This window comes from Molothrus ater, chromosome 14 (genome assembly GCF_012460135.2).
Source record: "Molothrus ater isolate BHLD 08-10-18 breed brown headed cowbird chromosome 14, BPBGC_Mater_1.1, whole genome shotgun sequence".
NCBI lineage: Eukaryota > Metazoa > Chordata > Aves > Passeriformes > Icteridae > Molothrus > Molothrus ater.
Window position 1 is genome coordinate 10,844,144 of NC_050491.2, and position 27,054 is coordinate 10,871,197.

Sequence of the window (27,054 nt, forward strand, 5' to 3'; positions counted from 1 at the left end):
GGGCAGGCAGGTCTATATTTATCCCCGAGAGCAGACAGGAGTTCACAGCCCCAGGTTTAAGAGCTACCCACAGCCTGTCAGACACAATCCAGAGGCACACCTTGCCGTGCCACCCTCAGGCCGGGGCTGGGGAGGCTCAGATTTTCCTCCGTCAGTGAATCTCAGGCAGGAGATGATGCACTGGGGAATCGGGGTGGGTGCTGCGCTCCTGCTGCTGGAGCAGCTCCAGCGTGCGGGGCCGCCCTTCCCTGGCCGTGTCCACGCAGCTCTCGAGGAACAGTGGGGCTCGTTTTACACCTCTGTCCCAGCCTGAGCTCGGCACCATCCACCTGCTGAATCTCCTGGCCCCTTTCCAATGGGAGCGGTGACCCTTCCTTTGCCAGAGAGCCGGGCCCCGTTCAAGGCCGGGGAAAGGCTGCCTTGCCCCGGGCTGGGACCGTGCCCGAAGCACGGGGACATGGGGACATGTGTGCCAGCCCCCGCAGGGCTGCACGGTGGCGAGGCACCGTTCCTCCCTCTCCTCTCCTGAGCGTGGCTGAAAGCCGCTCACCGGCTGTGCTGATAAATGGGCGCAGCGGGAGACAGAGAGCTCTGGCAGCTGCCCCGGGCTGGCCGGGGCTGCCGCTCGGTACCGGTGCCCGTGGCCGCCGCAGCCAGCCCGCCGGCAGCTGTGCCCACAGCTGTGCCCACAGCTGGATCTCCGGGCCAGGCTGGCGCCCTGGGGCGAGGGTCCTCTTCCCGAAGTTCGGCAGGTGGAATGGGATGCAGCCAGGCTCTCGCAATGCTGTCAGTGTACACTTTCCCTTCTCTCCTGGGAGAAGCTGGTCATTATGCTCTTATCCAGTGAAAGTGTGGGGGGTTTAAAGCAGAGATAGTATTCGTTTCTTTTAAGTTGATGAAATATGGTTGAAATTATTACACGACTCGTACTTAGCACCTCTCAGCCCAGGGCATTAGAGTGATTTACAAGCAATTACGAAGCCTGCTGGGAAGATGCTTTTATCCTCATTTTGCGGATGGGATGTGGAAACAGAGGTTGAAGGCCTGTTCTTGCTCCTTGGCCATGGAGATTGCAGATGATTGCTGTCTCCATGGAGTAGGGCACAGACAGCAACAGGCATTGCCGCCGGAGCGGAGATCTCGAAGTGCCGAGAAATGCAGCGCTGGGCCGGGGCGGTGTCGGGGTGGCTGCCCGGGACTGTCACTTGCACCTCAGGGAGGAGGGAGATGGGGAGAACGGGGCAACAGAGACGTGCCAGGGAGATTTTGCGAAGGACAGAATGTCCTGGAGCCGCTGGACTGGAGGAGGGTGGGAGCTGCTGAAGGCAAAGGGATGGTGAAAGATGGGGACAGAGATGGGGAGCCGCTCTGGCCGAGCTGTCGGTGCGCGTGCCGGATCTCCCAGAGGCGGGACGGGACCTCTGCCCTCTCGGAGCCGGGGCGGGAGCTCCGTCCGTCCCTCCCCGAGCCCCCCTGGGGACCGGGCTCTGCGCTGGTCCCGGCGGCGGCCCCGGCTCCAGGCAGCCGCTCCGGCCGGAGCCGCTGACCGCTGCTCGCTCGCGGGGAGCCGGGGCGGCCGCGGGCGGAGCGGAGCGAGGCGCAGGCGCGGCGGGGCCGGTGCCGGTGCCGGTGCCGGGGCTGTGCCGCCGCCGTGGCCCGGCGGGCTGCGGCGGGAGCGGCGGCAGCATGCGGCAGTCCCTGACTCAGCAGCGCCCGGCCGGCGTGGCCCTGCCCGACTCCGTGGGTGAGTGCCGGACCGGGGGGGATCTCGGGGGACGCGGGGTTGGCCGCGGGGCCGTGCGGGGCGCCGGGATCCCGGGGACCCCTCCGGGGCTGCGGCGGCCGGGCCGGCCCCGCCGTTCCCCCCGCCGTTCCCGCCGGCCGAGCGCGGCTCCGGCCGGGTGTCCCCGCAGCCCCGGGCGCTGCGGCGGGACCCGCGGCGGGGCATCCCGCACGGAGGCGGCTGCGGCCCCGCGGAGCATCCTCCGGAGCGGGGCGGAGCGCGGCCGCTGCCCCCCGCAGCCCCAGTGCGGTCGGGGACCCCCCGTCCCTCCCCGCGATTCCCCCTCCCTCCCAGCGGCCCCGAGCCCCGCAGCCCCCGCCCGGGCCAGCCGGGCCCGCAGCCGGAGCCGGGGGTCACAGTGAGCCGAGTGACGCGATCGTGGCAGAAAAATGGGACGAAAGGAGAGGGGCTGGGAAGAGGGAGGCTCGGTGCCATCAGCCCCCAGCTCTCCCGGGCTAAAAGTTGGAGCTGGCTTCTTCCTTGAGCTGCTACTCTGTGCCTATTCTTCGCTTCTGGCTCTTCCCCCAAAGAACAAGATGGAGAAGTCGGTCGTGTTTCTGTGCCATCTTGTCCATTTTCTTCTAATAATCGTGGGGAAAAAAAAAAAAAAAAAGTGACTCAAGGGCAGTTCAAAGATATACATTAATGCAAACTTTTAAAGTAATCTGGAAAAACCTGCTTCAGCCTTATCTTTAGAGTGGCTTATAGGGCAAATAGAACAAGAGGATGTTTCTGACGCTTAAAAGAAAAACGATCATTCTAAAACCAGTGCCCGTTTGGAGTGCCATTTTAGCAAAAGCAATAGCCAGGCTATGGATGGCATAAATTTCTTTACAGCTCCCTAACAGAGCTCAGTACAGTGTTTTGGATCACCTTGTCTACTTATGTTGTGGTAAGCACTGTAAGTTTTGGGGTATCTGTTTGGGATAAATCCCAGAGAAAAGGCTATTGCTGCCTCTTAAAAGCAGAGATGGCAAAGCTGCCGTAGCTCAGCTTCTGTGGAAAGAACTATATCAAGCTCAGGAGCACACAGGAAGATGATCTGATGGGGAATATTTTCAGCAGAAATTACTGTTGAGGGAGAGGATTTTGTCAGCAGCTATTAGAGATATACTGGGTATGAGTCTGTATGCTGAAGCAGCTGCAGGCATCCTTACAGAAGTACAAAACCACTTCCTCTCTACACGCATAGCAAGGTGTTTTCAGAGAAGGAAAAAATGTAACTAATATCCCAATACAGAGGAGGTAGTCACCTTATCTCCTCAGTTTCACATCTCTTTTCAATATCAAGTTAGAAGATTATGGCTGTTTTTGTCTGAACTTGAAATAAGAGCTTTTAATTTTTTTATTTTTTGGTAATCTATGAGAAATATTGAAAAGCTTTGAGAAAATTTCCAGTTGAAACCTTATGTTTCTGTTCTCTATTGAATATTGGTGTGAGCCAGTCCTAAACTGGGAAACAACATAGAAATTAAGAGTGAAAAACACAATGGCGCTGAAACAAATACAGCATCTGTACATATTGGTGTTTCAAGACGCTCCTTTTAGAGTGGTTTTCATGGTAACTTTTGGCAGCATTTGTGGTGGCAGTACAGGAGCACTGGCTGGGGTGTGCAAGTGGCACCCCCCAGCCCGACCCTGCCCACTGGAGCTGTGTGAGGAGCACCTGGCTGGGCTGATTTACCCTCTGCTCATCTGCCAGCCAAACCACAGCAGTAATCACAAATTCGGTGATTCTGTGGAAGCAAGATGAATTCATCCTTTCTCGCCTTTCAGAACTCATCTATGTAAGAAACAGCAAATTTTCTCCAGGTTTGGCCCCACTGTTATGGATTTTTTAAGATGTTTATGGGACACTTGCATTTAAATGGTTACATTGAAACTGAAGTGTAGCACAATGATAGCATTTGTGAGGCAGTACATACAGAATGGCTTCATCTCTTAATGATTTTGAGTGATTTAGAAGCCTACATTTTCTATTATTAACTTATTTGGCAGATGTAGGAGAATAACCCCAAATGTGACCTGCAGCAAACAGTCACGTACCTTTATCTCCAGCCTGTAAAACATGGCTTGAAAGACTAAGGATCATTGATAAAATACCCAGCCTGAATCTTGGGGTTCTTGAGCAGTTATTTAATTTGTTTGTTTGTTTGTTTGAAATTAACAACTACCTAGCTATTTAATTTAGCTATTAGCAACTATCTAGCTATTTTTTTTGTTTGAAATTAGCAACTATCTAGCCAGTTGTCAGGCTCCTTGCTCTTAGGACCAGTGATGTCCCAGTGGTGCAGTCAGACCTGTGCTCTGGAACATGAGCAGAATGTTTGTGGGTGGAGAGCTTTCCTTCCAGAGACACCAGGTCAGTCAAAAAGGATGCTGCTTTATTTTGTTTTACAAACCTCTCTTGCCTTTCAGGTAGAGCAGGCAGGTTGGACTAGATGACCTCCAGTGGTCTTTTCCAACCTTACCCTTCTGGGATTTTGTGCTCTCCTTCTGTTGGGCTTTTAAGGCCCAAGTTTGGCCCTTGTCTGTGATTTCAAGCTCATCTGTGGGTGAAATGATCCAGCCCCGTGCCCATGGCAGCCCAGAGCATGGAGAGGGATCCCTGCTGCCAGCAGCACAGCCCCTGGAGCTGGAGCTGGTGTGGAGGAGCAGGGGAGCTGCTGGCTTTTTCCCTGTGCAGAGCTGTCCCTGGGGAAGAAGGGAGATCATTTGTAGCAGCCTGTGTGGGCTGGTGCGGCTGCATCATTGTTGGGGTGAAAGGATCTGCTGGGCATAAATACAGGGATCCTACAGAAGGGCCTGGGGGCACCTGGGCTGTGCATCTGTGAGACAGAAAGCTGCCCAGCAGGGCCTGGTGTGCTCCTCTTTCTGGAGAGTTTGGACCAGGAGGTTGTGCTTGGCTTGACCAAGTTTTCCCCCAGGGCCTTTCCGCAGCTGTTTTACTTTTACCTCGCTGTGCCCAGGCTGCCAGGGAGCCCATGGGGATTCCCAGGGTGGTTTCTTTAGGGAATGCCACCATTTCACCACTCTGCAGTGGTGAAAGCTGCTCCTTGCCCTTGGAACATGTTCCTGCCCTTCTCTGAAACTCCCAGAGAAGTGCTGGGAGCTGGGAATGCCCTTGCCTGCTCCCAGGGCCTGCTGGAGAGCCCCAGGCTCTGGGAATGGGATCAGGGTGGCCCCAGCAGCCCACAGGCAAGGACCCCTACAATCCATTATCCTCCCAGCCATCCTTGCAGGTGCTGGGTAGTATCTACGTAATAAATGGAATATGATCAAAAGGATTGTTCCACAAAGTGACAGAAAGATGGCAAAGCACATACAGACCAAACACACCCCTGAAGATGTTGCTGAGTGTAGTGTCACAGCCAGCTTTCCTCTTGGCTGGTGGAATCACTCTTATATGTTTATGCTCATTTGGGAGATCTATAAATATAGAAAAGAAAAAAAAAAACCCTCATCATCAGGCAGCTGTAGATGAGTTTTACTAATCCACAAATTCATTATTCAAGCATCTAAAAATACCTGGTCCTTGCTGAAAGTAGAGGAGAAGTGGCTGTTACTGGTGATGTCTTATTTGCATGGAAAACTGTGGATGCCTTATGATTACAGTCAAAATTCCCCTCTCAGAACAAGCAGCATGCAGTGGGGTTATTTAGCTTGATGCAAGTAGACAGATCAGAAAGTATATAAATGTCTAATGTGAATATTTCTCATTAGCTCAATTGCTCCAGGCTAGAGGGGCTGGGAGACTCCAGTGTGTCTAAATGAGCTTTGCAGAGCTGCAGTTCTTAAGGCTCTCTTCATCTACGTCAGAGCAATGTTAGTGAAGGTGAAAAGTGACAGGCAAACCCAAAAATATTCTCGAGCCAGTAGAAGGGAAATTCACCGTGGCGTGGTTGGCAGTGGGAGGAGAAATTTGTGGTGCCGTGACTCTCCCCAGATGGAATCAGCAAATTCTGTTGTGTGTGTGTGTTTTTAGGGTCATTCAATAGAAGAAAAAGAAATTCCCTCTACGTAACTGTGACTCTCCTCATTGTGTCAGTGTTGATTCTAACGGTGGGCCTAGCTGCTACAACAAGAACCCAAAATGTGACTGTTGGAGGTTATTACCCAGGGGTTATTGTAAGTATAGAACTCCTAGGTAGGTCTAGAAAACTTATTGCCTACAAAGTCCCTCGTAATGCTGAAAATATTATAAAGGGTGATTTTGTCCTGAATATTTTGCTCAGCTACTTCATTACCATTTGATTTATTTGTTTTGTTATTATTTTGCACCTGCTGCACATTCCCATGCAAAAATCCCATCCAAGTGGCAGCTTCCTCTGAGCTTAGGTAATAACTTGATTTTGAGCTAGTGGGGAGACAGATAAATAGATTTTATGTCAGTTGAAGCAACTTTAGAACTTCTTTGTTTACATAGATCACACTAAGCAGAAGTAAGGCAAAGAGGGACCTTACTGCCAAAAGCAGTTGAGAGACCAGGTTTTGAAATACTAGTAACATGAACTTGTGGTCATAAAGTTTACTTGCAGAAGTGTTTAACAAATTGGAGTCCCTGGATGAGGAGCTGTGGCAGCTTGCCAGGGGAGCCCGTACATCAAAGCCACAAGCACATCCATTTCTTCTTTTTTGTTACCAGCAGCTGAAAATGGGAAAGAACCATCTTTTAGCTTCACATGGCTTAATTCAGAGAAGACCACTGGTGTCCAGCCTTCCTGCCATTAGATCTATGCTCTCTTACAGAAGCATGAGGGGCAGGTATGTCACAACCCTCCTGGCATGGGCAGAGGTCTAACATGAGCTGGACAGCAAGTCCTGCTCTGTTCCTGTGCATGTCTGAGACATGCTGAAAAAGAAGCACTGAACTGCAATCAAATTAGGTGCCTCAGTAGATTAAATGCAGCCAGTAGCCCCAGCTAGAGGCTCCTGGTGTAACAGCTGTAGGATGCTGTACATTTGATTTGGAGCCTTGAATTTGGAGGTTTGAAACCATTCCAGAAGACCAGGTGGAGGCTTGTTCTTGTCTTATTGCTGTTTGATTTATTTGCCATGCATTGCTGATCTCAGGGAGGTTTATACTTTCTGTGCCCATGTTCTCTTCTACAGGTGAAGAAAGCCCCTTTACAGCCATTGCAGTGTGGAACATTGTTACAGATTATGTTGGGCCTCTTTGGTTTAGAGTTTCTGGCTTGTCCCAGTATCTCCTGCATTTAGGCCTGATCTTTTTTGAAGAGAAGTATAGAAGGAAGGTGTTGAGAAAGATGACAGACCAGCTCCAGACTCTCCCCACCTACTCTGCACTGTGCCAGCCCGAGCTGAGCCTCGTGCTCCAGAGCAGGTCCTGCAGATGATGCAAATGTGCAGAGTCTGCTGCTCACGTCCCCTTGACATCTCTGAGCTATTTATGGCCCAGGAACGTCAGCATCCCTTTTGCTTTTCTAAGGCTTTGTCTGCTCAAGGAATTAATGAAGTCCTGGGCTTGGGAAGGGCGTTGAGTTTCTTTATTCAGAGGCACCCTGGCAATTGATGTTTGTCACCAAATTCCCAGCTTGGTTCATTAATCTGCTCTGTGGAAATGTGTGATGACCTCACCTGTCTCGCTGCACATTTCTGTGTGCTGCTGGGTGCTTCAGAAGGTGCTTAAAATAGCTGATGTTTCATAACAAGCTGGGATTTCTCCCTTTACTGGGGAAAAAGGGCTGGCTGCAGTGAATGAGTGTTCCATGAGCTGTCCTCAAGCAGATAGAGCCAGAAGTCTCTTTGTGTGCTGGGTGACTTCTCTGTGTGTGGAGCAGTTCCATGGCTGGAATCATCTTATGGAACATAGAATCATAAAGTCATAGGATACTCTGAGCTGGAAGACACCCATCAGAATCATCAAGTCCAACTCCAGGACAACCCCAGGAATCACAGCATGTGCTTGAGGGCATTGTCCAAATTCTTCTTGAGCTCAGACATCAAATGTCTCATTGCTGCCATGCCTAAACCACCCTTCTTTCCTCCTTCAGCTTGTGTTTCTTGGGCAAGCACCTCTTGTGAGAGGAGGAGATGCAAAGATGTGTCCTTCAATGCAGTGGATTATCTTCCCAGGCCTTTGCTTCCAAGGAAGGACAGAACCAGGCACTGGAGACCTTCCACACATCAGTAGGATTTTGTTTGGTTGGGTTTTTTGAGGGTTTGAAGTTGTTTTTTCTCAAGCAGCTCAATTCCTCATTGATAGAACTGGAGAAGCTGAAGCAGAGGGTTCCATGACGTCCTGTAGCCAGGGTGCCTTCACTCTCCTCCATGACCACCCACACCTTCCCAGCTGCATCAGGGAATACCTGAGCTGTGTCTGTGTGGGAAACGTCCTCACCTGTGGCTGGATGAGCGAGCTGGCACAGGGGAGCCCAGAGCACAGCAGTGGTGTTCAGCAGACAAGAGTAATGCTCAGGTGCAGAAGACAAGGAGCCCTGTGGAAGTGAGACTGAGATCTGTGTGTGTTGTCTCCAAGTTACAGCAGCTGCCAGAATCTGTGTGAATTACTGACCTTTCTTGCGCTTGCACTGGCAAACCTCTTCTGTGATGGTTCCTTGCCAAGGATGTTGGCTTGGGGCTTTACTCTGGAGAAGCACATTCACTTTGTGTCCTGTCCTCCTTTCAGAGAAATATCCCAGGGGATCACATCCACCAGCAAATAAATGATGTAACTGAGGAACATTACTGAGATCTCTTTGTCCCATCCATGGAAAAATGAGTAGCTCTTCCATTAGTGCAATGAGAATTCCTGTTAATTAGAATCCATCCATTTATTTGGTCTTCACCTGCTGGATGTACAGACTTGTTCTAATTTCTTCTTTTTGAATTATCTTAAATTATCTAAAGCATTTCACTTTTTGTTTTGAGGCTGCTCTGAAGCACCATGTGGCTATTTCTCTTAAAGCTCCAAGGACACAAAACATTTTTCTTGAGCATTTGCCTTAGGTGTGTGTTACCACACAAGTTCCTTCTGCTAAATATCACCAGACTGAAAATTACACCTGAATCCACATCACTGTTAATGCCTGGATCTCCCAATTTTTTTTGCTTGGACTTGAACTATAAATCTGTTACTTTAGGAAGGTGGGGGTGTTGTTTGCCTGAGCTAAATAATAAGCCCAGAAGCACTGGCAGGTCAGTGTGGGGCAGTTCAGCAGTGCCCTGGGTCTCTGCCCACCCCAGTAGTAAGCAGACCCTGGCTTCACTGCAGTGCTTCCCACCATGGCAGCTTGTGCCTGGCATGGGGACAGGGGTCTCAGGGGCTCAGAGTGCCAGCCAGGCAGGGGGGCAGCAGCAGCCTGATCAGCTGCTCCACTTTAATCCCTGCTGCTCAGCCAGCTGCCCTCCCTGCCTGCAGCACTGCACCAAAGGTTGCTGGGCTCAAGCAGGGCAAGGGGAGACTGAAGCCCAAGTTTACATCCCATCTGTGTCTGCTGATCTCTGCACGTGCCTCTGCCCGTTAGTACTGGATTCATCAAACCTTTGTTTGCTATTCCTGCATCTCAAAGTATCGATTCCAGGTTAGTTGACTCATTTTTAATCTCCACAGCTTGTCTCATGCCTTGTTTTTCTTCCTGGGGAGTTGGCCAGTTATTGGGCAGTCTCCCATGGATCTTCACTGGCCCTTGCTCTGTTGTCTGGATTTGCACCTCCTTAGTATGACAGATCCAGCTGCAGGACTTTTCCAGTATTTCTCATTTTGCCAGCCCATGGAAGTGGGGTTGAATGTCCTCTACACCAACCAGTGTGACACAATTCTATTTTTGCATCTCCCTTCTTAGTCCATGGTTCCTGCTTGAATTCCCTGATTCTGTCCTGGCTGAGGTGTGCTCTGTCCTAGAAACTTCTTAGTGTAGCTTAAGGCTATGGAGAAAGGAGGGGGGGAATTGCTCTCCTGGCTGACTTCACTGAGCTGAAATGAGTGTTGTGAGTCACAGCAGCCAGAAAAGATGATATTTTTGCTGCAGTGCCTTATTCTGTTGGGCCAGTGTGAGCTCTTCTGGTAGAACACCCTGGTTGATGCATCCTCATCCCTGGAAATGAGGGAGGAGTAAGAGAAGACAGAAAACTGCTACAACTTCCAAAGTATAAATGTCCTTTATTTCATGCTTCACATTGAGGAACTCTCTGAGTTGAGAGCTGAGGTGGTTGCTCACAAGCTCAGTCACAGAATCCTGGTCCTGGGGTTTTAGTGCACTGGTCCTGCTAGGTTTGCATCTGGAGGCTACTGAGTGTTTGCAGGGTTGCTCCAAGACAGCAATGCACATCCTCATCCACCAGCCATTCCTCAGCACCACTGGGGGCATGGAATTCAGAACTCATCCTTTTGGTTTTACACACGCTTTTAGCGTCATATGTGGGTTACACCTGATAGTTCCTGCTAGTGGGAGACTCCACTGATTTCTTGCTGAAGGAAAAGAGCTCACACATGGGCAGAATGTTCTTTTGCTGCTTCTGGATTTAATTGTGTTCTGTCTGTTTGTAAAATATGTTGGGTATCATCCTGAACTAAATGCTAACACTACATTGTTTTTCAGCTTGGTTTTGGGTCGTTCCTTGGAATAATCGGATCAAACTTGATAGAAAACAAAAGACAAATGGTAAGTTCTTTATAAAAACTTTTCTAAAAAAATGGCAGTAACTCAAATACTGTGTGTAAAGAGTATTATTTTAGGTTTTCCTAACTCTTCCAGGGTAGTGTTGCATACCTCCTGAGAGCTGGGCTGGTTCCTGGCAGCCCAGGAGCAGCCCCTGAGGGCACTGTGCCTCCTGTCTCACTCTGGGGAGCAGCTGCAGCCCCCCTGGTGGGTGCCTGCCCCAGGCCCTGGCAGTGAGATCCCTCCAGCCTTGCTGCCCTGGGGCTGCAGAGGGCCCAGGGGCTGGGGCTGTGCCTGCAGCCTGTCCTGCTGAGCTGCTGGGGCAGGGCTGGAGGGGGCTCAGGGCTCAGGTTAACCCCTTGTGCTGCTGACCAAGGCCAAGGCAGGTTCTGCAAAGGCAGATGGGGGAAATTCCTGTCCAAACCCAGAGTCTGCCTCGGCGCTGCCTTTGCTTTGCACATAGCATGCTCCCTGCAGGGCAGGAGGAGAGGGTGAGGCAGGAGACCCTGCAGGAGATGACATTTGCCTTTCCCACAGTCAGACAGGGTGCAGGGGAGGTGGGTTTCCCAGTGGGTATTTTTGTTGTTTTCACCCTGGCTCTGCAAGAGCAACATACCCCTTTTCTTTCTGTCCTAGCAGGGTTTCAGCCTCTTGCTCATCGTGTATTAGCAGCATGGCAGTGTCTGGTTGAGCAATGACCACATTGTGCCAGTCCTGGACTCTTCACAGGAGTGCCCACGAGTGACAGTGTGGCTCTGACTTGTTTGATTATTCTGAAGAGCCCTGGGTGGCCTGAGCTTATTCTTTTAATCTCTCTGTCATTTTGTGTCCTAAAAAACATTCATGACCCAGCTTTGCAGGGATTGCATCACTGCTGCCTGGGCTGGCAGCGAGCTGTCTCCACTCTGATGGCAGAGAGGACATGCAGTAGCTGTCACTTATTGTCCCTGTGCTTTAGTCACATGTCCTCCTTACCCAGGAGCACTTCACAGTGGCAGCTTTGTCCATTGCATGTTTCTGTGATACCACTGGCTGCGGAGGATTTATTTTTTTCAACCTCTCTGCATTTCCCCTGTGTCCTGGTTTGCTAAAAGGCAGCCTTGGCCTGGCTTGTTGTGCAGCTGAAGGCAGAAAAGCCACAAGCAGCTTGTGCAGCTGTGTTCTGGTGCAGGTTCCTGTCTGTGAGGTGACAGAACATCTGTCTGACTCTGGTGGGTGTGAGGAGTGGAGCCAGCCAGTGTGGCTGATGGGAGAGCTCCCCTGCAGGAGCACTCCTCACTCCCCCAGGCTGTGACAGTGCAGACCTCTCTGGGTTTTCTCTGCTTTTTCCCACCCAGGTGCACTGACTTCCATGCCATGGCCCAGAAGGGAAGGGAAGGGAGAGAGCTTTTGTGCCCAGGCAGCTCTGGCACACAGAGCAGTGTGGTAGACAGAGCCACTGCCCACTCAGCAGCTTCCACGTGAGGAGTCAGCAGTTTACACACCTTCATGGCAGTCAGCTGTGCCATGGAAGAGTAAGAACCAGCCCCTTCACAGCTCATCTGGGGCTGTACCATCACCTAAAGGGAACCTCAGCCCAGGACACTCCTGCCCTGTCCAAACCAAGTTTGTCTTTTGTTGTCTGAGTGCTGCTTGGTGTGGCCGACCTCATCTGGAGTTACACAAGTGAGGATCAGTCAATAACATCTCACAGCTTAGAGAGGGACTTCTGCTTGCTACTGTAACAGTATTATCAACCCCTAATCAAAAATAATAATCTTGTTGACAAGTTCAAAACTGGGATTTTTAAAATTAATTTTGTCAACAAAATTAATCCACAAACACTAGGGATTTATGTCCAAAAGGAGACAGAGGAGTCCTGTAGCTTTATTGAATAAAAGGAGAGGCCATGGGTCATTTCTCCTGGAGTCTCTCAAATTTTTTAGGGGATGCGGCCTCTTTTTTATCCTCATTTCCCTCTCTTTTTCCCCATTGGCTGAGGTACATGAGAGGTACAGACTTCCTGAAACACCTAATAATCCCTTCTAATGTATACCCCCCCTGTTTTTCTTTTTCTTGTGTCTCTGTTCTTTCTCTCTAAATCCAGAGATTCAGCACAGTCTCCAGTGAGTAACAGTCTGTGTCAATTAGTGGAATTCCTATGGAATTTATGCTTCTCCCCATTGCTTCTTTCTCCTCTCCATATCTGGCCTTATCTACCATCAGGCCTACAGTTTGTTTGTAAAAACATTCTTTTTAAAGACATTTCTTCTTTTTCATTCCTTTCCATTTGTATGTTTCTATTTGCTGTTTGATTTTTTCCTCTGCCATAAATTTGCAGCATTTGGTTTTCAGGCTTTTCTTTCTACATCTGAGAGGGAGAAAACTGTGTGTAAATAAAGTGAGCATCAGATACCTCTTGGTAGGGCTGTTATGAAAGTATCATTACCTTTGTATTTATTTTAAACCACCATATTAGCAGCTCCTGTCTGTGAGCAGAGATGACTGACAAATTCCCTAATTGTATATATTTTGTGTTTGGCTCGCTTCCCATCTCTAAGGCTCATGCTATTTAGGGCAAATATCCTCTTTCATGTGTGTATGAAACAAAAGACAGTAAACCCCATGTCTTCCACCAAAAGTGGACTTTCTGTGCCTGTGTGGTTTCCCTGGTTTGGTAGTGAGACAGTGTGACCCTGTAGTGGATGGTGTGAGTTGGGATCCAGACATGCAAAGGGTGGGGCTGAGTGGGGAAGAAATGCAGGAGTTCACAGCTGACAGAAACGGGGTCAGTGTGGGATCTGGTCCTGGAAAACTTGTCACCTGCTGCCATCTGCAAGTACTTTGTAGCACAGCATCTGATATTGCAGGAACAGCCTGTTGTGGTCCTGGCACCTTCACGGGGTCCCTGGGATCCTTCCACAGCCTGCTCTCTCTGCTGCTGCAGGTCCAATGAATGTTGTGCCTTGAATGCTTGTCTCATCTAGAAAACCATTTTATCTTCTCTCATTTTTAAATAAACCATTTCCACTGCCCCAAGTGAGCCCTCTGGGGTCTCCAGTCATTGTCCAACTGATCTGGTCTGTACATGAGGTTACTGGAACAAGATCTGTTTTTACCTAGGGAGATGTAGATAACACCGGTGTGATTAACCTAAAAATCCTGAGGTACTTTAAAAACACACATAGGATCCTTCTGGATTGTATTTGCCTGGGGGGTCGGCTCTTTTTTCTGAGAGCTGGAGCCTTGGGCAGTGGCAAGAGCCAAGGTTTTCAAGCAAACTTAGTACCTGGCTCTTTAAAACAAACATCCTCAAGTCAGGAGACCTGAGGTATCTGTCAGTGCTGGCAGGGATAACTGTTGGCTTTGTATTTGGACTGTAAAGATATTTGCTATTGCTTACAGCTCCCCTATGACCAGAGTCACCTTTGTTCTCATGGAGAAACAGTTCTTACAGCTGCCAGCAGCTGACACTTGAAGGTTTCAGTCACCAGAGTTGGAAAGCCACCAGGGAGCTTCCCATTCTTTACACCGAAATACTGTCAATATATTGAAATAACATATTTCAATATATGTGAAGTAATATTGAAAGCTGTTCCCCAAGCTGCATTTGGTGACCCTGGCTGTCTGAATGCTGTGCTTGCCCTCCCCCTGCAGCCCTGCTGATACCCCCAGTGTACTTTGGCAGAGGGGACGGGGATCAGTGCTGGGAGCTCTGTGTGTGCAGAGCTGCTCAGGAGCCCAGGGACAGCAGCTGAGCCGAGTCCAGGTGTGACAGAGGCTGTGTCAGCACTGGGGCAGGCTCCCCCAGCTGAGCAGGGCTCTTATCAGAGGTGGTGTTTGAAGTGGCATTGTGGGAATAGACTCTGTTTCTCATACCTGGATTGGAGATTATTTCTGCTTTACCTGCTGAATGCTTTCACCCTAATTTTAAGAACGGGCAGGATGGGGCCACTGGAAAAGGATCATGCCTGTCTGACTGCCCTTGTCGAGCTGCAGGTGGAGGGAAGTGTCTCTGCAGTGGGAGCTGGATGCACTGTGCTTGGCACAGCCTGGCACCAGGAGCCCAGCCAGGCTGCTGTGAGGGAGTGCAGCACCCACGGCACTGGGCACTGCCCTCTGCTCTCTCTGTGCTCGTGCCTCATCCAGGTGCTGCTCCCTGAAGGCACAGTGCCAGCAGAGAGGTTCACACACTGCGGTCTCCTGCATCCTCACAGCTCGGGAAGTGCCCACAGGAGCAGCTCCCCACAGCACTGCAGGGTGAGGAGAGGAGAACTCCTCTGTCTCTCCAGGGGAGAGTTAAGGACAGCAGCAGCCAGAAGAGGAGCTGTATCCTCAGCCCAAGTTTAGCCTATTGGCGTGATGAAAAAACCTGCATTACTCCACCAAGTCCCCAGAGAGCCAGTCTGGCACAATGCTCTTCTGCTGCCACTCTGCCAGGGCAGACACACACCCCGTGCCTTCAGCCAGGGCAGGCTGTGCAGCCCGGGCCAGCCTCTGGGTCACTGATGGCTCCAGGGCTCATGGACTGTGCTCTCCACAGCCCTGTGCAGAGGGCACTGATCACTCGGTTGTGGAGAGGCAGGTGATACTTTGCTTTGTTTTCCTTTCTCAGCTGGTTGCATCGATCGTCTTCATCAGCTTTGGTGTGATCGCCGCGTTCTGCTGTGCCATTGTGGACGGCGTCTTTGCTGCCAGACACATCGTAAGTGCTGCCAGGGAAACACAGTCCTGCAGTGCTTGCACTCTGAGAAAACAACTGATGGGTCTGCAAGCCTGTATCAGCCCACACCAAACCCTGCAAATATGTATCATGTGCTGAATGCTGCTTTAAATCACGAGCTTTAGAAAATTTGTATCATTTTTTTAAAAATAGTTTTAAATTAGTGGAAAGCACTAAGATCTTAAAGCTTTGCTTTGGGGTTTTTTTTTGGCTTTATGTGTTTATTGAGTATCAGAACACTTAAGATGTAATGTGAATTACAGCTATTGCCAAGGGACAAGATATGAGCAGTAGCATTTATTTTGTTTTAAATGTTGGCAGAGCTGGTTCTTAATGCAGAGGGAATCACTGGATGCTGTAGTAGAATGAAGCAATTTGATACGAAGCTCACTGAAGCATTACAGTATAAACAGGAAACATTTGCAGTAGGTTCTCAGTTTCCATTTGGTGAATTAAAAAATTAGGAGCTACTGCTGTCATGACCAATCCCTAGTACAGTAGGATGTGCAGAAGCTTTAGTTATTATTATAGAAATAAAAAGACACAATTCCATTTCAGCTTTTTGATTGAAATTTGTAACTGCAAACAGTTTTTTGTCCTGCAACTCTGCAGTTTGATGACTTTTTTTGAAATTTTTGGCAAAAGGGGGTTGAAAAGACAGATTTGGAGTTTATTTGTATCAGAATGGAAAGGAATCTCAGAAGGTCAGAGTTACCCATGAGATGGAAACTCCCTGTGTCAGCTGGCTGGTTATGCTCCTTGTGAAGCTGGCTCTCCTTTCCTGCCCCTGAGTATTCCAGTGTGGAAAGGTTGGATGGCAGGATTTGCTGGCAGAGCAAAGGGCAGCTCCTCTCACGTGTGTGATGGGTGTCCGTGTGTCTGTCTGAATGAAACCAGCAAGTCTGGGCCATCTCTGACCCCCTTTGGGAGGGTGTGCCCTCCTGGGTTGGTTTGTGGCATGAGCTGGCAGCTCCTCCCGGCTGGCTCTGGGGGTGGCTGCGTCTCTGAGGCCAGAGCTGAGCAGCTGTGGTGACAGAGAGAGGCTTTGGTTTCTGCCTCTTGATGAACAGGTGGGCTTTTGGCCTCACTGTACCACCTGACAGTCCTAAAATGTCACCACCTTGCTGAAACGTGCTCCTGCCATGCCAGCACAAAGGATTCTTCCTGTTGCCAGCTGCTGCCACTGCCCTGCCAGCCTGAGCTTTGGCTCAGACACCTGGAGAGCCAGTCTGGCTGCTCCTGGGAAGGGCTGGCTGATGTGGGTACACGTCTGACATTGCTTTCCATGAGGTCTTGCCTTGGAGATAAAGCTGCCACAAAGGGGGACATTAATGCGTGTTTGCAGGCTGGAATGTTGATAATCCTCCAGAGCTTTCCCACAAAACACTGAAGAGCACAGGAAGGACAAATTTGTGAGGAATTAATAATAAATTGCTGATTCAGCAAGAAGAGCCCTCAGAAATAGGTCAAACACACTAGGGATGTGTCTGTTCAGGTCAGGATGGCCACTGTCACCCAAAGAGCCCAGCTTAAGAGACTGCATCTCCCATGCTGGCTATAACAATTCCATGCCTCCAAGGTCCAGGGTTAAACATCACCCAGGGCACTGGGGTGGAGGCTGCAGGGCTGTTGCTGCATTAGGGTGCTGGTGTGAGATCAGGGTCCCTCTAAAGTGTGTTCCCTTTCCCAGCCCCTCTGGTGAGTTTGGTTTTGCTGCAGGGCTGAGCCTGGTGCTTTCTCTCTGGCAGGACCTGCGGCCGCTGTACGCGGGGCGCTGTCAGTACTACTCCAAGAGCACCACCCCACCTGAGGTGAGAGCAGCTCCTGCTGTGCCCTGCCAAGGGCCCAGCTGCTTGGAGCAGGGGCAGGAACCTGCTCCAGTGTCCTGGAGGTCTGCACAGTGAGGAGGGGGTGAGAGGCTGGGCCTGGGGTGGGAGCAGGGTGCTGGAGCACTCGGGACTTGGGTTCTCCCTGTACTGCCCAGTAGTGACAGAGCAGATGGACAGAAGGGGGTGTAGGATAGGAAAATTCACCAGTTTCTCTAGGTCTTCAGCTGTGCACCCATAGAAGCTGGGTGGTGGGTTAAGGTTTCAGACAGCAATAATTTCTGTGTACTTGAGCAACAAGTACCAGCACCTCTCCTGTTGTCTTCTCCAAAGAGAAGCCTGCTGGGGATGGATGATCCTGCCACATACTGGTGGTGTATATGGATGTCTGCTGCCTTTGCTGAGCACTGATTGTCTCTCAGAGCTTTCCTCACAAGTCCACAGGTAGTTAAGTAGTTCTGAATAGCCATTATATACCAAATAAGAAGGCCTGCTTGAGGGTGCAAAGCTAAATGCTACACAGCAGCGTGGGAGTGGTCCACTCTCTTTGCAGGCTGATAACTGTCCATGCGGACTCGGGTGTTACCACCCTCAGACATGCACAATTAACACTTTGGTCAGTTCTGCACCACTATTGGAATCTGCTCTCAGTTTGGGCCCATGCTGTTGACAGCTCTTTGCTCTGCCTTGCCCTGGGGTGAGGTGGGTTAGCTCAGCAAGGCCCTGGCTGCTTGCAGGAGTTGCAGAACCTCCTTCCTCTGCAGGTACGTGCTTGTCTGTGAGCTCCCCATAGCAAAAGGAAACTGCTCTGCTCCAGCCGAGAGCATCTCTGTTCCCATAGGAGGGCTTTGTGGGAGCAAGATAAGGAAAGAAAAATCTGCCTGGGGCTAATGTGGAGATCACTGAGAATTCTACATGTAGAGCAGGCCAAATAGCAGCAGAAACTGTCTTTGGGGATTGTCGTTCTGCGCTTTATGTGGTTTTTTTTCTGTATTCACACAGGCGGTCTGTCACCCACAGCGCCGTGCCCCCTGCACACCGAAAATAAAAACCAACACCTGCTTCTGCTGTGACCTGTACAACTGTGGGAAGTAAGCCAAAAATGCCACTCCTGGCAGTGGGAAGGGGAGCAGTGGTCATACTCCTGGCAATAGCTTGCAGCTCGTTTGCAGGATAGTATCAGTTAATGGCAGTGGCTGTGGGAAGGGACCTTGAACTGTGTTTGTTAGCAAGGGGGAGTCCCAGACAAAAGCTAACCAAGTAAAGGTGGGTGTGAAATACACCAAGGCCATCCCGGCTATGGGTGAGCCCAGCTGGAAAAATGAGAGCACAGGAATTTCCATTACTTTCATGCTTGGTGTCCTCCTCAAGTTTTCCACCTGTTGAGTGTTGCTTAACACCTCCCTTCTCTGTTGGCACTGGGTTTTGGTTTTTTCTTTGACAATATCGAAGGTGCAAAAAACCTGGGACACTGTTCTTCTTTACCTTGCCACCATTCCATCCCCCACCCTGCTGGCAGAGAGGAGTTAACAGGCTGGTGCCATCTGTGCCTTCATGAACCAGTGTCCTCCCTGCCCAGGGAGTGTCTGCCATGCTCTCACAGGGATGGAAGGTGAACCAGCACTGTGCAGTGAGGCAGAAGGTGGTTCCCAATCCAGAACCACTGCAGAGTGATCACACCACTGAGATCTGGCCTAAGCCAGCTTAATTTACAGCATGTGCTGCTTATACCTTGTGGAGTGTCCAATGTGTGTTAGCAAGGCATTAATAAATTGATTTTTTTACTGCTGGCTCTTGCCTGGGGCTGTTTCAGGCTTGGCATTTCTCTCAGTACTTAGCTGGGCTGGCCTCCACTTAAATCATTGATTGTGGTGGAGGAAGATCAGAAGCTGCTGCTGGGAGAGGGTGGGTGGTTCCCTGTGCTGGGAAGGGTGGTCTCGGTCTCTGCAGGACTTGTGTGTGTGAAAGAGGTGTGAAGCTCTTGCTTTCCTTGGGTGGTTTACAGATCACAATCCCTTTTTACTAGCTGAAGAGAGGATACTGATTGGAGAGAGAATTGATTGGAATAGAAAAGCTTGACACTTTTCTGTATTTCTTTTGTTTTTGTTGGTATTTTGGTTTTCTTTTTTTTTCCCAGTCCCGGTTCTGGGACCCGCCCCTGACCCATTTTCCCCTCTACTGATGAAAGATATCAGTTGTTGTTATTTTAATCTTGCTTAGAACCACACAAACATGCTGCACGGAGGAGGTGCTGGATGGTGTCTCAGTAAGAGAGGCACGACATTCCAGGCTGGTGAGTGCACATGTAAAGGATGGGAATCATGGCAAACGTGACAGCAATCCAGCCTTGCTCCTGAGGCTGGGAACCCTGGCTCTGGCAGAGGGACAAGCCTCTTCCTGCTGCTCAGGACCCGCTGAACAACGCGGGACGCTCTCACTGAGGGATCCGGGCCCTCTCAATCTCCTCAGGAACGAGCGCTTGCAAACAGCGCACGCAGGCTTTGTTAGAGGGTCACGGAGAGCTCGGGTTACACAGAGGTTGTGCCAGCCAGTACACCGGGTTTTGTAACCTGTGGTGCCTCGATTCTGCTTGAATTCCTCATCTCCTGCAGTGGCCTCCTTAAATGAAATGTGGGAGTAAAAAGGGTAAAGAGGCAGAAGTTGAGTAATCAGCAGAGGAGGGTGACTCTTGTGAAAGGGGCAGTTTCCTGCAGGCCTTGTGGAGTCTGCTGAGGAGCTGAACCTGGATCTCCTGCTTCTTGACCTTAAATATGAGCCAGTTCTTCCCCCTTTCCCCAAAGCTCTCATGTGCTTTGAGCCTACCCTGCATGTGAGCTGGGAGATAAGTCATTCATGAGCTCTTGGTGCTGCTTGTCCCTGATAAATATTTTCTGAAGGGCTATTTGCTGCAGGCCACTACATCTGATAAGCTGTGCTGATAAGCCTGTTCCCCACCCAGCAGTCAGAGGGGTCATTCCTGAAGAATTCTGCTGCAAGACTTCAGCCCACGTGCTGCAGAGTTGCTTTTCCTTTTCCAAAATAATGACCTAACCAGATTTGACCGAGTTTTCTCTCTCTTTTCTGTGTGTGGAAAAGGTTCAGAGTGCGTGCAGAAGGACGAGGTGCCAGGCTCCAGCCAGCCCAGGCTGTTGTAGAGCAGTGAGGGGCTGGAGCTGGAGCAGGGCATGGAGCTGGAGCTGCTTGGTGGCCAAGTCCTGCGGGCCAGGCAGGAGCTGTGCTGGGCCCTGGATCCCACCCAGCTGCCCCTTCCTGGGGCTCTGGGGAGCAGCCAGCACTGCCTGGGGGCAGCTGCTGCTCCTCGGGCACACTCTGATTTCCCAAGGTAATTCCAGCACCAGTTTGTCCTTGGTAAGCCTCCAGGACCTCTGTGGAGATTTCAGATGAAAGAAATAACAGGCAGGTTTAGACACAAAGTCATTTGTTTCAGAACAGAGCAAGTAATTTGTTTCAGATCTCCCTTTGTGCAGGGAGCTGGATGCCAAGCATGGGATCCAGGAGGGTTTATCCCCACTCCCTCAGCAGCAGGGCCCAGGTGATCACTGAGCTGCAGAATGCATTTTACTGTCCAGCAGTACTGCTTAGGTTTTATGATATGTTGTGCAGTTTTTTATCATTACTGTTGGTTTTTTTTTCCCTAATCTAGCAGAGTAGAGATTTCTGGAGGGTACTATGAGTACATTGATGTCAGCAGCTGCCAGGACATCATCCACCTTTACCACTTGCTCTGGTCGGCAACAATTCTGAACATAGTGGGGCTGTTCCTAGGGATCATTACAGCAGCAATACTTGGAGGCTTTAAAGACATGGTAAGAGGATATCAATTTCTCAGTGCATTAAAGAAAACAAATCAGGCAAATTGCCTTTAAAAATAATCATGGAAACTATTGGTGTTTCAGTGCAAATGATCTATGCATTACTTCAGTCAGGGTGGGAAGAAGGGCAAGAAATAATTATAATGAAAAAGTGGAAGTGATTCACTTTTCTGATTTTGTCACCATCTGAGCACACTTAGAAAATATTAACAGAATTGAGAGACTCTATTTTCAAAAGGAGCTATCAGAGAGGCATTGGCAATATCAGGATGATTGAAAATAAGCTCTCTCTTAAAAATTGATCTTCCTTTTCACAGTGTTCACATTCTACAAGGAAAAGTGTGGCAGTTGCTCATTAATTGATGATTTTATAGTAGCAGTCTGAGCTTTACAGACTGTTTTAGGCTGAAACTCTCCATCTAATTTCATCATGGTGCAGAAGGGTGAACTGGGGATCAAAACCAAACTTCAGATAACAAAAAAAAATACTGTTCTAACAATGTGAGCTTTGAAATACCTTCACTTAACCAGGCTGCCTGTTACCTTCCATACAGTTTTGTTCTAAACAGCACAAATGAAGGAATAGAACTGGATGTTCAACAGATACATTTGGGGCTTTTTCAGTTGCTTGTGACCAATTTGGAATAACACAAAAATATTCACACAGAAAAGAGATTTGTTGTCCTGGCTATATGTTTTTCTTACAAAGAAATCTTGGGCCCTGCACTAAGGATACGTTGTTTCAGAACTCTGAACTCTTTTCAGACTCACCAGTATCTTCCCAAATAAAACAGGAGACACATTCCCAGCTGTGCATCACAGCCCTTTGAGATTTAATCCACACCAGAAAGCCTCTGCAAACAAAGATTTATAGAAATGAATAGCAATGCACCAAATAACAGAGTAATTTTGAAGTAATGAATAATTTCTCCTACTTGTGAAGAAGTAATCTGTTTTGTGTGAGTGCTGGTGTGCACTTGCTGCCAGCTTGTTTGGAATCTGAAACAATCAGAGGCTGTGGAATGAAGTGACCTTGGAACGTAGCTGCTGCCTGAGAGGGAACTGGATTGCCAGTTGCTAATGCAACAGAGTTGAGATCTAAAGACACACAGTGCTCCTTTAAATAATTTCTGCTTTCATTCAGCTCTGAGCTTTCTGTGATTGGGTTTGCAGCCTCATACTCTCTTTTTGTTTTGACAGACTCCTTCCCTCCCTACGCTGAACTGCAGTGTTGAGAATGCACACCCTTCAGTGACCTACTACTCCAGGCCACAGGTGACATCCTACAACTCCTACTACCACAGCACTCCTCACCTGCCTCCCTACTCTGCTTATGACTTTCAGGTGGGCAACTTTACAGGATGTTTCCTTGTTTAGCAGCAAGGTTAAATCCAGGCAGTCTGCAGGACTCAGGGGGCCTGTCTTCCTGTCATTCACACAGTTTAATTTTCTTGTTCCTGCAGAAAATACCAAATTTTTCCTACTAGGCATTGGTCGTTGGCAGTGCTCTCTGTTACTAAGGCAGTGTTTTCCTGAAAGCTGTCCTTGAAGTGAAGGCAAGAGGGAGGACCTGCTGCCTGCCTGCCTGCCCATCACTTACTAGTAGAGATCACATTAAACATAGGCACTGCCTCTGCTGCCTCTGGCACTGCAGTGTTCTGAGGAGAGAGGCAAAGCCAGGTGTTCAGGCACTAGATTTTATTAGGCCAGCTGCTGTGTCTGAGAGAAATAGAAGAACTTTTGGAAACAAGCTATTTGAGCTCCTGAAGACACATGATGCCTGAAAAGCTGATTTGTTGTGGTTATTTTCCACATGCTTCAGCTGGCCTAAGAGGGGACCCTGCAAACATCCCCTCTGCTGTAATGCATCCCTTCCTCTTTGAGCTATGGAGCTGTGCTGTTGGAAATGGGGATTTCATGTGAACCTTGCTGTCAACATCAGCTTTCACTTGTTGAGGCAGATGAGGACATTTCCTCCTCTGCTCTTCTGGCAGGTGGATGTTACCACAGGGGTGATGTTAATTAACATATCACACAACCACCAGGACAGGAAACTTCTTTTTTTAATTGAGAAGAGTTTAAGCTCTCAGTCATCAACAAAGAGGTGTGCTCTGTGACAGCCACCACATCCTTCATCATTAGAGGAAACCAAAATCTAAACCTTCCTGGGTCTGCTGTTAGTGCCACTGGACAGTGCTGGTGTCAGGGCTCCTAAATATAATTGAACACTTAAGTCAGAACTTCTGGGATGTATTTGTGACTCATTTTTGAGACTAATGAAACCTGGGACAGTCACTGGTGCTGTATAACTTCCCGCAGTTACAAAAATGCCAACCTCAGTGCATGCCAAACCAAGCTCTGCTACAAAGTCCTTTTCTCAGTTTTTCAGCAGCTCTAAGCTCTGTCTGACCCAGAGCTTGCCAGTGTGGCAGCCCCAGCACCTGCAGAGAGCTCAGCATGGGTGATTTCCCTGCTTTGTAACTGGAAGTACTGCTGGGCTCTGCTAGCACAGCTCAGCCAGACAGATCAAAGTGTCTGGGTCTCACCGCTGTGAGCACAGGTGCTGGCTCAGGAGATGGCACAAAAGCTGGGCATAAATTCAACTCATCTAAATTTAATACAGCCAAGTCCCTCTTTAACATGAAATTCCAAGTCTGAGCCTTGCATATCTTGCAGGGAACTTGGGACCTGCATGGGAGCATTAGCTGAGCCTCTGCTGTGCAGACTCCCTTGCTCTGAGCCCCACTCTGCTCCAAGCAGAGACTGAACCACCCTGGCCCCTCTCCCCTTACACCCCACAGCAGGTGGAGCAAGCCCTGCCTCTCAAACCCCTTCCAAAGGATGCACTCCCTCTGAATGCTTCCCACTCATTCCACACATTTTTCACAGGAGAAAAACAACACACCAGAATTCCTAAGGAAGCCCGGGCCCTTGCAAAAACCTGGCTTTCACTCACAACTCTAAAATGGCAGACCCAGTTCTCTGGCTTTTGGAGCAGCTCATTCACTGTCGCTACTGGTTGATGTATGACACCCAAGATTTGAGAGGAATTCGTCAGTTTTCAGTTGTCCAGTCCTTGTGAAATACAGCAGGCACACAGAAGTGATGAGAATTTTTTTTTAACTATCTTCAGTTTTGGATCTAAGGAGCCTCATTTTTCAAAACCATTACTTACAGGCTGTGCTTACTTTGAATGCAACAAGTTATCTGAAGTGTTATTTGTGTGTGGTGAACCTTGAGATGTTAATTTTGAACTGTTTGGTAATGAAGTGTCACTTTGATACAATAATTTCCATTAGGGAATGGTTACATTGCATCCTTTGCTGTCTCCCTGCAGCATTCCAGCGTGTTTCCAGCCTCCACTCCTTCTGGCCTCTCGGATGACCCCCAGGCCCTGTCACCATCCCCCAGCTATATGTGGGCCTCCAATGCACCCCCTCGTTACTCACCACCCTATTTCCCACCTTTTGAGAAGCCACCACCTTACACGCCATAAAGAACGTGGGAAAGAAGAAAAAAACGTATTTGCCATCAAAATAAGTGTGAACATTTTGTATTTATATTTTACTGTGGGAGGGAGCAGGAGAATCCAGAAGATAATTGCAAATAAAAATATTAGATTGGACTGTCCTTTTTTGCAAGACTTATTTCAGAAGTTTTAACGATGGCCTGAGACAAAGGGGACAGACTTCTGATGTTCTAACGAGTCACTGAGCATCAGATGCCCTAAATTTCAGCCTCTTTGGTTCATGTAGTCCTTGATTTTTAATCTAGTGATCCAACACAGATGACAGATTCTGGTCTGCCTTACTCCATCTTGTGCCAAGCTGAAGTAAGGGTAGCCAAGATCAGTAGTTGCTAGAGATTATCAGTCTGTGTGAGGTGAGGATGCTTGCAGGCAGCACCACTCAGCACTGGTTTTGTTTGGCCTTTGGGCTCCAGTTGCTGGGATTCTGGCTGGGAGGACACAGGACCTAGCTCACATTACTTGCTGGCCCAACACACTGGAAAAATTTTGGGGGGAACCATGACAGTGCCTCAAAATGTAACCCTGTTGAAAAGGATAACATCATAGGATAGCCTCATGCATGTGTAGCAAAATAATCAGAATATTGCATTTTTGAGGGGGGCAAGCTGTTTTTATTTCAGGTTGCTTCTAAGATAAAAGATGAAATGGAGTTGTCTCTGAATTCTGTGTAGGTAATGCTGAAGTCAAACAGTTTGGGTGGTTGCACTGCCTAAATTGTCCTTGTATTCCTATAAAAATCATCAGGAACCGTCTACAAATCACTGAAACAGTGCAGTAAAAATGTTATTTATTTGTTTGTTTGTTCGTTTACGTTTCCTGTGGTTGGGAATTTCTTTTTAAGCTTGTACTTTTAACTTTTTTAATGGACTGAATCAGCACCCTGAATAAGTACTGGTTTAGTAGCTGTATTATGGGCTGCACATAAGGAATATCCACTACTAGCTCTCCAAGATATAAGTCTCACATGGATGAAATTCAACACCCTGTAATATAGGACAAAACTGAGGAATTTGCAATTACTGTTGTGACTTTCATTTAATCTTCAGCTGATGACTGTGCTGATTGATTTAGATTCCAGCAGATTTTGCATGCATCTTGCATAACAAAAGGTCAGCTTTGATATGTGACACACTGACCTCTAAAGTGTGGTTCTACTCCAGGAAGTGATTTCAGATGACAGTGTTCAGATCTGACCTGCTCAACCTGAGCGTTCTCAACTGCTTACTTCAGGGATAAAAGCAACATTAACATTTTACTCCTTATTTCCTAAAGATATCATTTCCTTGGCATCAGTTTGTTGACCCTAATCCTCAGTTGCCTTCCTTTACTTGCAACTGATGCAGACAAAAAGGCACCTAAAAGTTAAATCTGGCTTTTAGAATCAAAATGGAATACATGCTGGTGGGTTGGGGGAGAACCCAGTTGGATTTTAAACTGTGGCACCTACTTTTAATCTATAAAAAAAATTTCAAATGCTGTCAACATGAAAAACAAACACTGAAGTCTCTGATCTCACTTTTCAAAGTACACCCACACTTTATAATGCTGTTTTTAATCCTATGCATTTGCAAAGCCTTTAGGCTAGACTATGTATTAACTTTATCATTTCCACTGTCAAATACTAATCAGTATATTAGTTCATTAAAGGATGACACTTTATCCAGAAGCAAGTGTGACTTTTCTCCAGTAAGAAGGGAAATAAAACAGCTGGAGAAAGGAATGCAGCACACAGGATTTAAAGCAGTAGTGTATGTAGAACATATCCCGGTGGCATTTTGTTTTACTACAGAATGTTGAAGTGCAGCTCCTATAATTTGTGTACTGGATATAAATTTATTTACTGGGGCATCCTCCATTTTATATTACATTTTATTGAGTTAAAGAGAGATAAAGAATCTCTTGATAAAGAGATCATGGGCAATTTCAAAACAGACAGTACTTCTCTTGATAAAACTCCCCACAAAACTAGAATCAGAAGGGCACATTAATTTAGTATCAGAAAACATTTTATTGCTTTATCTTTGAAATAAAAGCCAAGAGTCCTGTCCCACTTCTGACAAACACTGTACCATTTGTGCCTGTCAACCAATAGGGCTAGAAGGACTTAGGGACACCACAGGACAGGACTGAACATCCTGAAGAGAACATAACTTAGTGGCAGAGAAACAATTAGGAGATGAATTGTGTCATTGGTTTTGAGTTGAAAAATACTAACCTTAGGAAATTATCCAAATTCTCTTTTTTTTTCTAAGGAATATTTCAACAAAAATTACATTGCTGCTTTAAATTCACTATAAAAGGACAAGTACATTTTCACATTTAAAAACTTAATGGTGGTATTTTCTGTTGAATTACCTGTTTCATTCTGCTTGAGTAAAACAAAGCATTTAATGTAACTGCAACATTCTGCACTGTATTTGTCATTTCTTATGAGAATGTCAAGTTTGTGACTCATATGTACCCTTTTATTACTTTGCCAAAGTAAAATAAAATTGTGTGACTTTTGTAAACATTTACCAATTCTATTTTACATTTTAGCAACCTTCCTGTTTTACAAGCATCTTTAAGGGTTTTTTTAAAAATAAGTGAATAAAATTTAAAGAAATCAAAGAAAAAAAAACCCAAAAAAAAAAAAAAAAAAAAAAAAACCAACCCAAAAAAACCCAATCTCTGTTCTCTGTATTTGAGACATATTTCTACCAGGATTAGCCAAAAACTCCTTAAGTTCTGCTTTTGAAGGCACTAATGCCGCCGCACTTG

General features: G+C 48.1%; 1 protein-coding gene across 2 annotated transcripts; it reads left to right on the forward strand.

Annotated features, from left to right (window-relative positions):
- The first annotated feature begins 1,495 nt into the window (after positions 1-1,495).
- TMEM255A (transmembrane protein 255A) lies at positions 1,496-26,810 on the forward strand. Of its 2 annotated transcripts, none has more exons than XM_036402336.2 (9): positions 1,496-1,744; positions 5,769-5,911; positions 10,345-10,407; positions 14,999-15,088; positions 16,855-16,917; positions 17,935-18,023; positions 20,600-20,759; positions 21,966-22,109; positions 24,103-26,810. In XM_036402336.2, exons 1-9 carry the CDS (start codon positions 1,687-1,689, stop codon positions 24,259-24,261), a joined length of 969 nt encoding a protein of 322 aa, XP_036258229.1. In that variant the 5' UTR covers positions 1,496-1,686; the 3' UTR covers positions 24,262-26,810. The 2 variants fall into 2 exon arrangements, with proteins under 2 accessions (XP_036258229.1, XP_036258227.1); XM_036402334.1 differs by having other exon boundaries at positions 1,498-1,744; positions 20,597-20,759.
- Positions 26,811-27,054: the final 244 nt, after the last annotated feature.